Source organism: Priapulus caudatus, unplaced genomic scaffold (genome assembly GCF_000485595.1).
Source record: "Priapulus caudatus unplaced genomic scaffold, Priapulus_caudatus-5.0.1 Scaffold93, whole genome shotgun sequence".
Lineage (NCBI taxonomy): Eukaryota > Metazoa > Priapulida > Priapulimorpha > Priapulimorphida > Priapulidae > Priapulus > Priapulus caudatus.
The window spans coordinates 17605-34726 of NW_014577154.1; the positions used below are offsets into that span (position 1 = coordinate 17605).

The 17122-nt window shown below is 40.9% G+C and overlaps 2 protein-coding genes across 2 annotated transcripts in view; both read left to right on the forward strand.

Moving 5' to 3' along the window:
• LOC106804938 (C-1-tetrahydrofolate synthase, cytoplasmic-like) overlaps nt 1–10215 on the forward strand; it is a gene marked incomplete at its 5' end in the record, with an annotated part of 25140 nt that extends 14925 nt beyond the window's left edge. The window contains 14 exon segments of the mRNA XM_014806349.1: nt 599–738; nt 916–1052; nt 1500–1654; nt 2215–2289; nt 2421–2600; nt 2801–2941; nt 3188–3256; nt 3565–3676; nt 5260–5441; nt 5772–5872; nt 6062–6239; nt 6430–6537; nt 8673–8825; nt 9577–10215. Coding sequence (XP_014661835.1) covers nt 599–738; nt 916–1052; nt 1500–1654; nt 2215–2289; nt 2421–2600; nt 2801–2941; nt 3188–3256; nt 3565–3676; nt 5260–5441; nt 5772–5872; nt 6062–6239; nt 6430–6537; nt 8673–8825; nt 9577–9666 — 1821 coding nt within the window.
• A 1029-nt stretch (nt 10216–11244) lies between these two features.
• LOC106804923 overlaps nt 11245–17122 on the forward strand; it is a 39705-nt gene continuing 33827 nt past the window's right edge. The window contains exon 1 of the mRNA XM_014806331.1: nt 11245–11736. The gene's annotated coding sequence lies outside the window, so the exon portion shown is untranslated. The remainder of the gene's footprint in view (nt 11737–17122) is intronic.

The following is a 17122-nucleotide window of genomic DNA, read 5'->3' on the forward strand; positions in this document are numbered from 1 at the left end:
CTACCTCCAATCACTTACTCTCTGCCCTTCTCCTCCTTCTCCCCTGCACTACCCCCTACTCCTCCTCCAAATGATCCGTCTTCATTCGATATCCATCACTTTCTCCCGCTCCTCTCTGCCTCCCCTCCTCCTCCTCCTCCTCCTCCTCCTCCTCCTCCTCCTGCCCCCTACTCCTCCTCCATGACCGTCTTCATTCGATCTCCATCTCAGGGGCAGGTACGTTTATGTAAACATAGGGTACATATATGCTGAGAAGATACAGGTCTGGTACACTTGTGTATACATATACGTACCTCGGGTACATATATGTAGTACCTGATACGACAACGACCCCTTCAGCGATATTAGCCAGCACTAAAATTGTCCTGGCTACAACCCTGGTGGGTACCATTTCTATGTTTCTGTCAAGCAGTATGAAAAGGCAACCATTTGTACGCAATCAATCAGTAGCTGGAAAATTATAGGCCTACAGTTTGTCTATGCATGTACAGATCCTCTTGTGCCACGTCACAGTGAGCAGATTAACTTACTGTAATCTTACTAAGTAAAGTCTCAGCATCTTGTATGTTTTCCTCACCATGCATGTGTGTTCGTGCAGAACATTGCAGATGTTGCGCGAGAGATCAACATTCTTAAAGATGAGCTGGACTTGTACGGAAACAAAAAGGCTAAAATCTCGCTCTCAATAGTAAAGAGACTGGAGACTCAGTCTGATGGCAGATACGTCCTAGTCACAGGGTATGCGGGATACGAGCTGTAATGACCACAAAGTAGTGGATATTTATTTTAAAAAAATCATAAAGTTCCTTATATATATATATATATACAATGGCGATCAAGTCCCTCTTAGAACAAATGAAAAATATACATTTTTACCCATTTTCTTTACACAACGTGTTCGTTACATATTTTCAGCATTACGCCCACTCCTCTCGGAGAAGGGAAAAGCACAACCGCTGTTGGACTGTCTCAGGCACTCGGTGCTGAACTGAAGAGGAATGTAATGACTTGCCTCAGACAACCATCACAGGGACCAACCTTCGGAATTAAGGGTAGGCAAACGATACGGAATCATTTAATAACTTCTAGCTGACCTTGAGCATGGAAATGGTTATGCATTATGACGTACTACACATGTTTTAACAGATGATAATGAATGTGCTTTACAGTTTTCCTTTAATATCAGTTTCTGTTAAACAAATAGTAAGATAACATTGTTTTAATATGTTTTCATGTGTACGTATTGTTTTATAGTAAAAACAATCTTCTAAAATGTATGTAATAATGCATCTGATTACTCTGAAAAATGTTGGTCAGACAAAAAATTATGTCGTCGCTAACGCGTCTATGCTTTGGATAGAACTTTACTCATGCTGGGGATAGTCTAGCTGTGGCCTTGAAAGTGCAGTTGGGTGCATCGGAGACAGATTGATGTGTATTATTTGCGCTACAGTTAGTAGTATGGAGTCACTGTTGCTACTTTCTCTCGGCACCCACAGGTGGCGCTGCAGGTGGGGGCTACTCGCAGGTGATTCCCATGGATGAGTTCAACCTGCATCTGACGGGTGACATACACGCCATCACGGCCGCTAACAACCTGCTCGCTGCCCAGATTGACGCCAGGATGTTTCACGAGGCGACGCAGAAGGATGAGGTGTGTCACCCACCGCCGAACGTGGAAGCGTGGCGGCAACTGCTTTCGACAAATTTTCTCCCTTTAATTTAAACTATAAGAGTAGAGTGTTCAAAGGTAATTCATGTAAAAAAAATCGACAGGGTGCAGCCCGAGTATTGCAAGCTGTAAACTAACGTTGTGTAATGAATCTCCACCCTATAGTTCTGTTGACCAAACTCTTCCAATCTCTCAATCTCCAATATCCAATTTCCCATAGAAGTCCTTGGGTCTATCCATCCAAAATTCTGCATGCAATAATATTGAACATTTAAACTATTACTAAACTTGCACCTCACATAAACTTCACATTGTGCCTACTGGTCAAAAGTTTAATGATTCTTATACTCATCTATAGTAGCAAAAACATTTAAGTCTAGCCAGAAGCCATGCATATGCTGTGATTATTGATTATTGCCATTCCTATTGCGACTATTATGTATTTTGTATTTTTATAGTTTGTGAGCGTGGGTGATTTCATGGACTCGAAATAATGGTGTAAAATTCTAAATGCTCTGGGTTCCCTGTCTTTCTGTTATTAGGCTTTGTACAGCAGGCTTGTGCCAGACAAAAAGGGAAAAAGAGTATTCAGTGACATTCAGCTGGCAAGACTAAAGGTTGGTTTTTATATCAAATGTTATGTTGCCTACATATGCTACACGTGTGTCTTAATATCTAATACCAGTCACATGAATGTTAAAATGTAGGCATGTGAAATTACATGTAAATTCGTTTTTTTTTTTTCAAGAGACTAGGGATTGAGAAGACCGACCCTAACTCTCTCACTGAAGAGGAGGTCAGAAAGTTTGTGCGGCTAAACATCGATCCAAAAACGATCACGTGGAACAGGGTTATTGACACCAATGACCGCTTCCTGCGCAAAATCACTGTTGGCCAGTCTCCGACCGAGAAGGGGAAAACTCGGGAGGTATGTATACAAAACCAAAGCGAAATTTCCAAATTGTGTTGAGAGCTAACGATCTGTTATGAATCGTGCGTAGAGGACAGAGCCGTTTGTCTGCACAAGCTTTTTGCAATTTGAGTTCATTTCTAATGAAGGATGTATTGCTGTCACTAACGCATTGCTGCTGTGTAACGGATGCTCTAATTTTTTGACATTGCTTGCAGACGCAGTTTGATATATCTGTTGGAAGTGAGATCATGGCTATTCTTGCTCTGACAACAGATATGCGAGACATGCGTGCTAAGCTCGGCAAGATTGTCGTAGCTTCTGATATGGATGGCAACCCAGTAACAGCAGACGATTTTGTAAGTCCACCGGCTGTGAATCAATCCTCTACTTTATCGTGGAAAATGTCAGAATGTATGCACGTAGGATTCTATTTTTAGGATCAACGGTGAAATGGTCATTGATAGTTATATTTATCGTACATCTATTTTCAAGTGTTTCTATGTATTAAGGAAGGCTGAGTAGTTTTAATTCAGTGTTAACAATTCTGTGTTAGGATGTTATCGGAAGTGTGTATTTGACATGTTTTTCTCCCATTTTTACAGGGTGTTGGTGGAGCTCTCATGGTGTTAATGAAAGATGCTATCAGGCCAACACTTATGCAGACACTAGAGGTAACCCAATTTTATATACTAGGGTTCTGGTTTAAGTCGTGCATATTTGCATGTTTCATTACTTCTCTTTTTGGAGCTGACTGGTACAGTGTGTAGTTTGTATATTGTAGATTATCATCTTCATAGAAAAGGTTAGCAGAACCTAAAGGGAATAACATAACTTGCAACTAGTAATCCAGCACTAACTATTCATTGGTAAGATGATGTCAACTATTTTGACCAAGCTCTGGAAGCCAACCCAATGGAACTACATTTTGTATTGCCTACACAGACCTGTTCAAATTACCAGTGAGGTTTGATTCTTGTAGGGTACGCCCGTGCTTGTACACACTGGACCGTTCGCAAACATTGCGCACGGAAACTCTTCCATCATAGCTGACAAGATTGCCCTGAAGCTGGTTGGAAGCGACGGATTCGTTGGTATGTATCCTGACGCGATCATATCGCCAACGTTTAAATCAAACCAAAACCCAATAATAGACGTAGAATAGGTTTTACTTCGCGTAGTCATCTTGTTCAGCAAAATAGCCATGCGCTCCTTGGATATTGTTGCTAGGTCAGTTCAGCTAGGACAGTTTATGCGTGTTTTTCACACGTGGACACCACATGGTCGAATTTGCTGCGCTTCATTTAAGTTCTTAGAATGCCCCATGTTTTTTAGCCTCAATCTGACATGTCAGTGAGATGTTGAGAATCAGCATGAGCTGCTAGTGCTGGTGCGTGCAGTCCGTTCCCGTCTAGATGAACAGTTGGCACAAATCTTAAACCGCTTGACGTGATCGGCTCACGATATCGGGACGTGGGCGCGGAGTAATCCGAAACGAAGTTGGATGATCGAACTGGGGGGTCAAGCAGTCAAATGGTCAAGAGTGTAAAAGGAAGGGCGAGACTTCCCTGTCTTAACTTAAGGCATTATAGGGAGGAATGCAGAATCCTTGTGCCAAATCTAAAGCGGCTCGACCTGAGGCTCGTGATAGTCGGTGATATTAGCATCATGGTAGGAAAGCCATCACTTGTGCTGACATATTGGAGGTCCACAGGTCAGAGTCAATGGGCACAGGGCAGATTTTTTTGACATTTTCTGAGGACATGGTCTGACGGGCCGATTGAAAACTGTTTTGTTTCAGCGGTGACAGCAATTTTATGGCTTATTGAAAGGACCTGAATGTCATTTTCTGCTGGTCGGACATGCGAAGAGTAAGTGTCGGAGCGATAACTTTTGACCCTCAAGGACGGCGTTTACATGATTTTTTTACTGTTAGAAGAATTGACTGCCGGAGTTTGCTAGTAGCTAGAATCATATACACTGCCTGGGTATGAGGCCTGACATGTCACAGTGTGAAATTTCAAAGCTAACTTTGGTTGAAGAGGTTTATGAATCCTTAATCGTATATTTCTATGGCATTCTGTGACTGTCAGTGTACATGTAAAGTAGCCACTTGCCAGATGCATTGTGGTTGTGTACTGTGTAGTTTTTAGCCTGCGTTAATTAAGCCTTACAGTGGCGCAGCTCTCTATTCAGCCATAGTTAGGCCTTGCGTTTAGGTAAATGGATAAGTGCCTTACCTATTCTGTCTATGCAATAGTTGTTGCGTACTACGTACGAGTGGAGCTTCCATCTTTAATCTGAAGCACAGCGTACTTGTAAAGTACGCGCACATCTGGTGGCACTTTCGATAACGATCTCAGACGAACATATCCTTGTGAGGAACGGTTCCTGATACCACTGCTTGTGCTATCACTGTTTCGGCGTCCGGTAATGTACACACATTGGGAATAACTAGTGGCTTTACTAGAAATCCCACCACTCCACCACATTGTCACCGCAGTAGACGCTAGAATGACGCTGCTGTCGCTCGCGGATGTCATAATGTTGAATAGATGGAGATATACCTAGCTGTTAATCACTGAGCAGATAGGCTAATTAGCAAGGTACATTTATATTGCTTATATGCTGTTGCACGGTTACGGATAATGTAATCTTCGGTCGTGTACGATTTCAGTGACAGAGGCAGGCTTTGGAGCTGACATCGGTATGGAGAAGTTCTTCAACATTAAGTGCAGGTACTCTGGACTAGTTCCCAACGTAGTCGTGCTCGTTGCCTCCGTACGAGCATTGAAGATGCATGGTGGCGGACCGCCAGTGACACCTGGTGTGCCCTTGCCTAAACCTTACGTGGAAGAGGTTCGTATTTTACTCTCATCTTACATCGCACATTACATTTGTTGCTAATAATAACTGTTTACAATAATTGGTTGGACCGATTTGGGTAAACATATAGATCTAGCTGTCGTTGTTGCTGGTTTTAAAGTGTTGGTAACTGATTTATATCGAGCAAATTACTATATGGTCAGTATTATTTGTGTAATTTCTGGTATAGTGTTTCATTTATAATGCCCGTCAAGTGATTTTGTTTGAGCTGGTTACATGTATTTATTTTTTATTAATATTCCAAGCACATTTCCTCTATAGTCTGAGGCTGTTCTCAATGTAAGTAAAATTTTTTCATTCCAGAACCTTGAACTGCTGGGAAAGGGATTCTGCAACCTGCGAAAACAGATTGAGAACGTTCTGAAGTTTGGAGTACCCGTCATTGTAGCGGTCAACAGCTTTGCGTGAGTTTTACCTCAATTATACATTTGAGGTAGTGAACGTACCACACATGGGGGTTCCACGTTTTTTGTACCCATTTTTAAGACCCATTTGTACCCCCTTTTTTTTAGACCAGCATGTTTATTTACCTTTACAATTAAAATCTTTTTTTTAACTATATATGCAATTTAGCAATTTTTATTAAAATTCAGCACGGATACACAGAACGAGGTTGAGTTGGTGAAGAAGCTTGCGAAAGAGAATGGTGCATTCGATGCCGTCATATGCACTCACTGGGCCCATGGAGGCAAGGGTGCTAAGGACTTGGCAGAAGCTGTTATTCGTGCAACTGATGTGCCCAGCAACTTTAAATTTCTCTACGATTTGCAGGTAAGTATTTATCATAATATTGGTGTAAGAAGGTGAGAGAAAGAAAGAGAGAGAGAGAGATGGGTAAAAAGTATAAAACATCAAATAAACACCCTCTTTATGTACGTGCATGCACGTTGATTAGGGCTTCCGCCTTTAGGAAGGTACTTTAAACATGTTAATATCTTGTGTTTTTCTCTACTTTATGCAGATGCCAATGAGAGAGAAGATTAAGACGATTGCGTGTGAGATCTACGGAGCAGATGATGTTGAATTCAGTGATGAGGCAGAGACGTCCATGGACCGATATATCAAACAAGTAAACCGACAGCCATGTTGTTTCTATAGCATGCCTGTTTGTAGCTTCAAATCGCACACCAATATGAAATGAAATTATTACTGAAAAATTTAATTTATTAAAGGCATACTAGGCCCATTGATTATGCAATGTTGACGAATGCTAGAGTAACTGACACCTTGTGTAGTTAATAAGTACATAACCTTATAGCCAAACGCGTATTAGTTTGTCCAATATCACTGCTGGTTACATTACAAACAAGACTTGAAATCGGTTGTTGATATGTATCAACGTATCATTTACGTGCCGTAAATGTCATCCAGGAGTCAAGCGATGGTGCGGCGTAGGCTGTGATTGGAAGACACAAAGTGTCAATCCTCTGCGCGCCTCGGCATCATGGCCGCATCACGTCCAGGAGTCAAGCGATGACGTAAACATTTGTGCGGCCCCTATGTTTTGGACGCCAGATGAAATGGAGGTGTCAGCGGTGTAACCACGGCCACGACTAAACATGGAAATGGAATAAAACACACCTACTAATCACGGACGCACGTGGACAGCCCTGACAAAAAGTTATCACGAGCGTCCATGTTTACGAAATCACTGATGATAGCATTGCGTACGGCCGAGCATGCGTGCGAAAATATCCGGTGCAATATAAATCTGTATCACATCTGCTTCGCCGGCAGCGGTTTTAAACTAAACAACTGATTTTTGGACTGCGGATTTCAATTAGACATTTCTTAGTAACCAGCAGTGATATTGGACAATCTAATACGCGTTTGGATGTAAGGTTATGTATTTATTAGCTCATCTGACAAAGTCAGGGGGGGGGGAATCCGAAAACGAGTTGGGATGTCGAAGCTGGGGGTCAAAGGTCAAAGGTCAAGAGGTGTAAAAGAAGGGGGAACATTCCCTCCTTAACTTAAGGTATAGGGAGGAAATGCAGAATTGCAGCACAAATCTAAATGGCTCGACCTAGGCTCGTGATAGTCGGTGTATAGAATCATGGTAGGAAAAGCCATCACTGTGCCGAAATTGGAGGTCACAGGTCAAAGGGCAGTGGGGGAAAGGGCAGATTTTAGACATTTTCTGAGGACATGGGCTAACAGACAGAGTGAAAAACTTTTTTGTTTCAGCGGTGACCTACCATTTTTATCACTTTATTGAAAGGACCATGAAATGTGCTTTCCACTGATGGGCGAAGAGTAAGTGTCTGATAACCTTTTGACCTTCAAGAGGAGGGTTAAACATGGATTCCTGAACTTCCTCAATGATGTCACAGTGTTCTCATATTCATGGCACATCCATAATCTGGATAGCCAATATGTCTGGGTAGCCTAACGGCTACAGCACAGGATTACGGCTCAAAGGTCCTTGGATCGAATCCCATCAGATTTTTTATTATTTACCTGTTTTCTGTATTTTTCTATCTTTATCCATTTAACTATTTCTTTCCAATTAAGGCAAATATTTACATGATTTATTTACAACAATTTCATAACAACAAATAATGTTTACAACAATTACTTTTTTTTTTTCAATAGGGTTATGGTTAGGGTTAGGGTCACAATGCACCATAAAACAGGAGTTTCAGGCACGCGATTTGTATCAACCAATGGGATTTGGGAGGTATGCAGAATGCAGAAGGTTGCTGAAATGATGTGTACGCAACTGCGTATCTGCATATCTGCGCCTAACAAATGTGGTACTACGCACGACTTAAATGTTACGTTTATAATCGTAGCAACAGACCTCAGATGAGCCCAGACGCTCTGCGGCTCTTGTTAACTACACAAGGTGCCAGTTACTCTAGCATTCGTCAACATTGCATAATCAATGGGCCTAGTATGCCTTTAAGTAAAGGAGTTTACACCATTATTGGGATGATTTTAGAAGCTGTTGCTGGTAAAACAATTTACAATGGTATAAACGTGGGTTTGTATTAAGTCGGTTCACCATTGCAGGAGGTTATTAATACATGCAATGCTATAGGTGTAGATATATGAATCCAATTCATTTTCATTCTTGTTTAGGGGTGACTATTTTTCATATTCATATTGACTCAGTAGCCTGATATGAATTATTATGTCAGTGATTTCGGTCTTCGTGAGTTTTTCACGAAGTCGTTATAACTTACGTTATCTTGTGTGCAGGGGTTCAATGACCTGCCAATCTGCATGGCCAAAACCCACCTGTCACTGACTGACAACCCCGCCCGCAAGGGTGCGCCAACTGGATTCACAGTCGCGGTCAGAAATGTGCGTGCCAGCGTCGGTGCAGGGTTCATTTACCCACTGATTGGAACGGTATAAAATGTTTTTTATTAATTTTACTTCATAAAAGGCTGCCCTATATGAGTAGGACATAATTAGTTTTAATGTACCACGTACCAGTTAGTATCAGCGACTTTTCGATAATCTAGTGAGTTAAGAACTCGAGGCTCTAGGCGAGTGTATAGTCCTAGTCATCGTCATTATATCTCGTCGAGTAAGCTCTGTCACTGTTTACTAGTTTTTCCCACTCGACCTGGCATTCCACTGCCTTTCCAATGTGTTCTTTACCGATGTCTGATGCCCTTCTCTAGTCAAACGATGTATGCGACGTTTGGACGTCCTCTCTGCCTCCTTGTGTTGGTTCCCAAAATAGAAGTTTTTGCACAACCTCTTCCTTGCTCCTCGAACCGTGACCTGTGAATCGCAGTCTGCCTTGACGTAGCACTACTGACACTGGTAACAACTCGCCATATAGCTCTCTGTTGGTTTTATATTATCTCCAAGATATGTTTAGAGCTGCTCTTAAACAGTTTTGTTTATGCTCCATCAAGACGAGTTTCAAGTGCTTTCAAAATTATACATGTTTAAGCAGTTCCTTTATTAATAACATTCACATGAATTTGAAGTGTATTCCTGCATTGTTAATTGCCTGCCTATAAAATGTCTCGCTTGTTTTTCGAGGCAGCGTTTAGTTGCACATTCTCTATTAGTGCATTCATCATATAACCACATGTAGAATACTTGTTTATGCGCTGAAAATTAATGTGATTGATGTCTGTTACAGATTAGCACCATGCCTGGCTTGCCAACTAGACCATGCTTCTATGATATCGACTTGGATCCTGACACAGAGGAGGTATTTGGCTTGTTCTAGGAGTACAGAAAACCTATGGTCGTCTGTCCCTTCTGATCAAATCGCAATCTGTTTGCTCAAATAATATTTTCGTAGGTCATCATCAAACATACTTGCTATATAACTAAGCTGATTTTTAATAAATCATGTAGGGCCTACACACTTCCAAATTTTGCCTTATAAATTTGTGCAAATATCCGTCATAGTAATACGCATAAAATTGCAAGACTATGCTGGTATCCTTTTCTAAGACAAGATTTTTTTTAATTGAGAAAAAAGTGAAACAAGAGTACATACACTAGTTTAGTTTATGAGCTCTTGAAAACCTCATAATTGAAATTGTCATTACTTCTCGTAATATTCTGACTATAAATGTGTATTTTTATGTCACTATAAATTCTTCACGAAACATGCATTTTGAATGCAACTATGAATTGAGTGGTATTTTGATTAACTTGAGTGACATGAGTCTTGATCTGTCAGTTGATTGTTACTTGCGCTCATAGGGTCTATGTCCCCCAGGGTACTGCCGGAACGTACCCTGGTAAGTATCTGATAGGGTTAGGGAGTAGGCGTAGGCGACTCCCTAGACTCGTTAGTGAAGTAGGCGAGGTATGGTCTGGCATATTAGATAGTACCAGGGTACGTTCCGGTATACCGGACCGTACCCAGGGTACGTTCCAGCAGTACTCTGGGGGATATAGACCCTCTCAGCGTTACTTGCAGTGTGCCATATGTGTAATTGCTGAGATTATGTTAAAAAAATAGATTCTGCTTTGATGGAGCCTATATATCTATATACCTCGGGGAAGAACACTAAATGTTTTTTTGTATAAGGTAACTGATTAATGTTAATGCTTGGATTAGTATGTGTGGCAGGTTAATCATAGTCCTTATAGTTGTTGCCCGAAATTAGTATTGATCGTCAAAAACAATATGCAATGGTTCTCTTATATTGCTTGTGGTTAAGTTAGTGATATTGTGTGGTATGTGTTAAGTTTGTAATACCAGTTGTCGTTTTGCAAATTCTATTGGGATTGTGCTTTGTTACATTCTTTAGTCATTATATTGGTTTGCATATTTTCTATAATTACATAGACAACCTCAATGTGTAATTAGGGATAGTAAAAGATTTAAAGAAAATGGGTTTGTGTAGGTGTAGAATGTGATGAAATCAATAATAATTCCATTGCCATTGGCTCAGGTTTGATAAGTATAAGTATTGTTGTGGCGTTTGCACGGTTTCAGCTTGGCACTTGTTAATTTTGTAGGGGTGCATTTTCTTTGCATTTATAAAAATTCCATTGATTTAGAATTATAGAAGCTTGCAAGAAAACCTTGTTGTTGGTTAGCAGTATTACTATTAGTATTATAAACTTGATTTACCAGTTATCCTTTTAGTACATTGGTTGTTTGAAAAAGTAGTTGAACGTATAATTTACTAATTCTATATAATATAATTATATTAATATAATTAATATATATATATATATATATATATATTAATATAATATTAATATAATTATATATTAATTTTATACTTATATAAATAATGCTATTTGTAATAAACTTGTTCAGCTGCAACATTTCTTGTTTTTTTTATTAAACAGTTCCTACAAATACAATCCTAAACAATTACTGAATTAGCAATGTAATCCGCTCTCAAGGCTTTTGTCACCTAGCAAATTCTTAAGCAGAGGAGATTGCCACTTCATTAGTGATTCAGAGTCAGTTTCCACACGTTACTGTTTTTCAACGTGTCAATATGTCACTGTTAACCGTTTTTCTCTTATTATTAGTTGCCGTGCCTATGATGAGCATATTTGTCTTTTGTTATTTTTGTTTAATTTTCTATGTACATTTGTTCTAATTATTAACCGAGGTAATTGTTGAGAAGGCTATGACCATCAAGATTGAATAAAAACAAATATCTTTTCATTCACTAATATACTAGAATTATGTATAAATTATACACGAGGTGGCGCTGCGAGTCGTAACCTTTGGTGGATGTGCAATGTTGTCGATGACGGTGAATGGATGCTATATTTTGTTCAGTTGATCGCGTCACCTCAATACATGCGAACATTATTTGTAAGTATGCATTTATGTGTGTACATATTATAAATTTATGTATGCAATTTTAAGGCATAATGATTAACATGTCAATTTTACGCTAAATCGTTAGTTATGTAATGAGTATTGTAGCGTAAGCTCGTATGCGTATACACTATAACTTAGTATAAGTGGGGTGCATGCTCGGTAATGCATTGTAATAAATATATCCTACACATAAGGCTGCTCGGCCTGCTCGTTCCGATAAGGTGCCTGGTTTTATTTTGCATCGTTTTGCGCATGAGCTTGGGCATTCTCTACACAATTTGTTTTGTCAGTCATACGATCTAGGTTTTCTTCCTTTTGATTGGAAAGAGACTCTTTAGACTTCTACTGAAGTTCTAGGCCTATAACCCCAGTTTATAAAGGGGGCGGACCAGGATCTTTCCTAGTCCGAGATTCCTCTGACCAATGCCCACACCGACGATTTTGGTGGTTTTGGTGTGGGTTAGCCCATCCTAACCTACCTTCCTACCCCATCCTATCTCCCCCCCCTACTTTCCTAACCCCTCCTAGCCCATCCTAACCTAGCCCGACCAGGCTGTGCGACGGATTGTCTATACAATCCTGTATTCTAACCCTAGCAATACCGTTTCTTGGAGCTAATCCTAACCCGATCCTAACCCACACCAAAACCACCAAAATCGTCGGTGTGGTTGTACGTGCGTGTACGTGCGTGTACCCGCGTGTACCTGCGTGTACGTGCGTGTTCATGTGCGTGTACCCGCGTGTACGTGCGTGTATCTCCGTGTATCTGTGTGTACGTGTACGTGCGTGTACGTGCGTGTATCTGGGTGTACGTGCGTGTACCTGTGTGTATGTGAGTGTACCCGCGTGTACGTGCGTGTATCTTCGTGTACGTGCATGTATCTGCGTGTACGTGTACGTGCGTGTATCTGCGTGTACGTGCGTGTATCTGCGTTTACCTGCGTGTACTCGCGTGTACATGCGTGTACTCGCGTGCACGTGCGTGTATCTGCGTGTACGTGCGTGTACGTGCGTGTACCCGCGTGTACGTGCGTGTACGTGCGTGTACCCGCGTGTACGTGCGTGTATCTGCGTGTACGTGTACGTGCGTGTGTCTGCGTGTACATGCGTGTACCTGCGTGTACGTGCGTGTATCTGCGTGTACGTGCGTGTATCTGTGTGTACGTGCGTGTACCCACGTGTACGTGCGTGTACCCCCTCTGTGCGTGCCTGCCTGAGCATCCATTGTTTATAAAATTGCCTAGCTTAGCCTCGTTTTCGTGCGTGACCCCAGGTCATGAATAATAATTAAGAATGGTCTATAGACTTCAGAACTGCTCTAAATTGGACACCATTCAGCATAAAGCTGCGAGATGGGTTTCCAGAAACTATGATGATAGTGCTGATGTTGATTTGGCTCGTCTTGAATGGCCTCCTCTTCGTGTCCGCTTTCTTCATCCAAAACTCATAACTTTCTATAAAATTTATCATGGTGAGATGAAAATTGGCATTCCCTCTTGCTTAATGAAGCCTGTTCGCTGCACCCGCTCATCTGAGCATAATCACTGTTTTCGGCATGTACAAACTTCTAAGGATCCTTTTAAGTTTGGAGGCGTTTTTATCAAAGTGAAATCAGTAAATCGGTTTCCTAAATCACGTGACCAGCGGTTTGGTGAAAGCGCTTTTGTTACATAAAAACAACGCAAGATAGATCACCATTTGGTTAGGATTTAGCTGATCTTTGTACGTTTTTATAACACATTCACTTATTATTCTTATATAATCATTTATTAAGAAAACTACTTAATAACTTACGTTTGACTATCCGCCATATTGAATGTTGAAACCGTCTGAAATCGCTCGCTGGGGCGATTTCGACGGTTTCGCGCAAAGCACTTTCGCAAACCGTCTAGATAAAAACGAGAAACGACCAAAGCGCTTTCACGAAACCGTCCAGATAAATGGAAAATTTGCGAAACCGTAAAGGGCTTTCGCTTAGATAAAAACGCCTTAGCTTCTTTCAATTGTCTCTGTGATTCCGTATTGGAATTCACTGCCTTCATCCTTAGTAATTTATAGCAAATTTACAACCTTTTCCGCTGCGATCCGCAGTGTGGATCTACCGACTTGATCCACTTCTCTCTCCATCTTCGTTATAGTCCCCAGGACTTTTGAAGATTAACACTTTATGAAGTTATGAGATATGAGGTTAGTATGACTGTTACTGTTCAGTGTTAGGGGCCTAATAAAAAATAGTAATAATACTAATATAATAATAATATGATTCATACTCAGTCATACTACTAGTACTACTAGTACTACTACTACTAGTACTAGTACTAGTAGGCCTACTACCAGTGTTAGTGTCATTCTACTCATTCGTAGTATAACTAGACAGAGGGCACTCAAAGAGAGTGCATACCTCCGGGAGCGTGTAACATGTATACATGTGTATAACAGCTGGCTCGCTGCTGGCTGCTGCTGACTGGACGCCCTAAGGCGAGCTGCTGCTGACTGGACGCCCTAAGGCGAGCTGCTGCTGACTGGACGCCCTAAGGCGAGCTGCTGCTGACTGGACACCCTAATGCGAGCTGGTGCTGAATCGATCGATCGGTTGAGCATGTGTATAACAGCTGGCTCGCTGCTGGCTACACACACACACGAACACACACACGCGAGCGATTGCATGAGCTCCGTTTGCGCGGAGCTAATAATGTAACGGAACATTTAGTACAGGCAGATAGATAGGACATAGTCTAAAGTACGCCATCAGTCCACACTGAATACACGCAATTAATTGGCGTATTGGTAAGTTCAGTCGTCAGTGAGGGGGTTACCGTTAAGCGGAGCCAAGACGTAGTCTCAGCGTAGCCAACACCCAAACGTGTTGTACCCTCGATTATGTACATGTATGAATGGCTCAAAACAACACATCACTAGATCCTGCTTGGAATTGTATTTATATATGACCTCTACTGTTCGGTCCTTTATTCTACTTGCAAGGTGACAGTCAAATTCAATCTGTATAAAAATGGCTTATGTTTCTTGGCATATATGACATCCTAGGCTCAAGTAGCTATGCACCAGTAATTGCAGTTTTGTGTTAGTATGAGTACTCATTTTCACTTTTTAAGTTTATCAAATTATATGTATTAAATTGACTGAACATTTCCATAATAATGTGTGCACTAATTTCAGCTTCATAGGCGAAAGTCACTTACATATAACTGTTCTCATTGGCAAGTATGGACGAGGTCTAGAACTGTTCAGCAAATTGAAATGCTCTATCTAGATTCTAGAGTATACTTCGGATTTTTTCATCTGTTTGTTTCTGTATCATGCGTGAGAATTAGCAGACCCGGAGTGAGAACGTGAGATTAGCTTCAATTGCATGAGTCTCATGCCGAATGCGTGAGAACTGGCAGCCCTGGTATACGGCACCCCGTACGAGTAACAATGCGCTGATAGTCACATGGTGGCAGCAACTTATGTATCGTAGACGCTTCAACTCGATTGTCGTGATGTATAACTATAACGTTGTAAACCACCTCATAGCACTACCGGCGAATAGATTTATCTGGGACCCTTGCGGTGTCAGGTACCAGATCGGGGAAAAACCACAAATTTCGGCACTTGCCATGCAACAACAACGCATTTAAATTCTCTTTTTTCTCCGGATGATTCCAATCTGGAACAACCTACCCGTGCGTGTTGTGGAAGCAACTGACGTTGACACTTTCAAGTCAAGGCTTCACTCCAACTTGCACGCGACACCATGAGTAGCATTGCACTCATTATAATTATGCATCTGTTGTTTGTTTATTGGGTTCATCCCTGAAGGCACTCACTACCTTGTCACTATATCCAGTGTACTGGACACCGACAAGTACGAGAACATAACATAACATAACACATGACGTCACACAAAAAGTAAGCTACTTTGGTCCTTTTCAGTAAAAAGAAATGCCTTCGTGCACATGTATTCCAATTACTGTAGTGCCCTAAATGTTAATATTAAACTCAGGCAAACACTTGCAGTGTTCTGACGAAATTAAATTCCAACGCTTTAAATTGACTACGTCGCGAATTTTCTATGGTAAAATTTGTAAAATGTTTGTTGCCATTTTTTTAGATTAAAAGTAAGAACTAACGGGACTAAACGTATCGTCAAATTCTTACCTGATAAGATTGTTTCTCAACTAGTTAAAAATCCAAAATACCTGGACGATTTGATATTATGTTCCTGACATTAATTGCTTGCTATTGATTGGTTCAGTCGTGCACCCGCTCCAGTGACCGCTTCGTGCACCCGTGCACAAGACTGGCACCCGCAAATTTTGGTCTCGCGAGGCTAAAAACTCACCGTGTGCGGGGGTGGGAGGTTCCTGCTGAGCACGAATCTCACCGTGTGCGGGGGCCTTTAGTCAAAACACAAAATTCATGTTCACAGTAGCTCAGGTGTGTGCGTCAAACTATGAGGCATCAAACGTCGAACTGTCGTGTATGGTGTTCCCAAGACGTTTTTTGCAGCTTTTGTTGATATTTCACCAGTTTCAGATCAAAACTTTAATAAGTTTAAACTGTTTTTCGTGTAGTTTTTTTTCGTTGTATTTTTGGTCTAAGATTGTGAAATGGGGCGATGCAAAAGGTGATGCGTGTGCGTGCATTAGTACATGCAAATAATCCTTTGCAATTTAGACCATGTGGTGATATGTACCAAAATATACCACGCTTTGCATTTATCGTGCAGAAAATATATATGGGCAATTCCAGCGAAACTGACAACAGATTGACAGTTTTCTTAACAGTAAATGCACAGTAAGGTTAAATTTAAAGAAAGAAATCTTGTTTTACTTTGTGAATCGGTAACATTCGACAGTCACGGATGTACATGACAAATTATGTGATATTTCCCAAAACAGTTGCTTAGAGATTGGCCATTTAGGTTCCATAACGGACATGGCAGAAAACGGACAAGGGTTATCACTGTACTGTACACATCATGAAAACTCTGTGAGCTACTGCGCTTCATGGCTATATCTTTCCATTTTTTATCTAATTGTAATCTTGAAATAACCCTCTAGACCATGAACACAACTGTAAATGTATTTAGGAAACCATCTTTTTTTCATTAAGAAATGGTGCGTAACGGACATGACACTTTCTACGTAACGGATATGACACAGTTTGTCTAGTTTTTCCCAAGCTATCATACTTTCTTCTGAAGGAATTATGCCTTCATATATAGTAAGAAAACAGGAGTCTGACTCATATGACATGCAATTCAAGTGAATTTATCACCTTATGAAGTACTTATTAACCTTAGATATGGTATACTACTACATGATTGGCTAATTGTATCCCCCGAACGAGTTCGGGGGGATACTATGGATTTGGC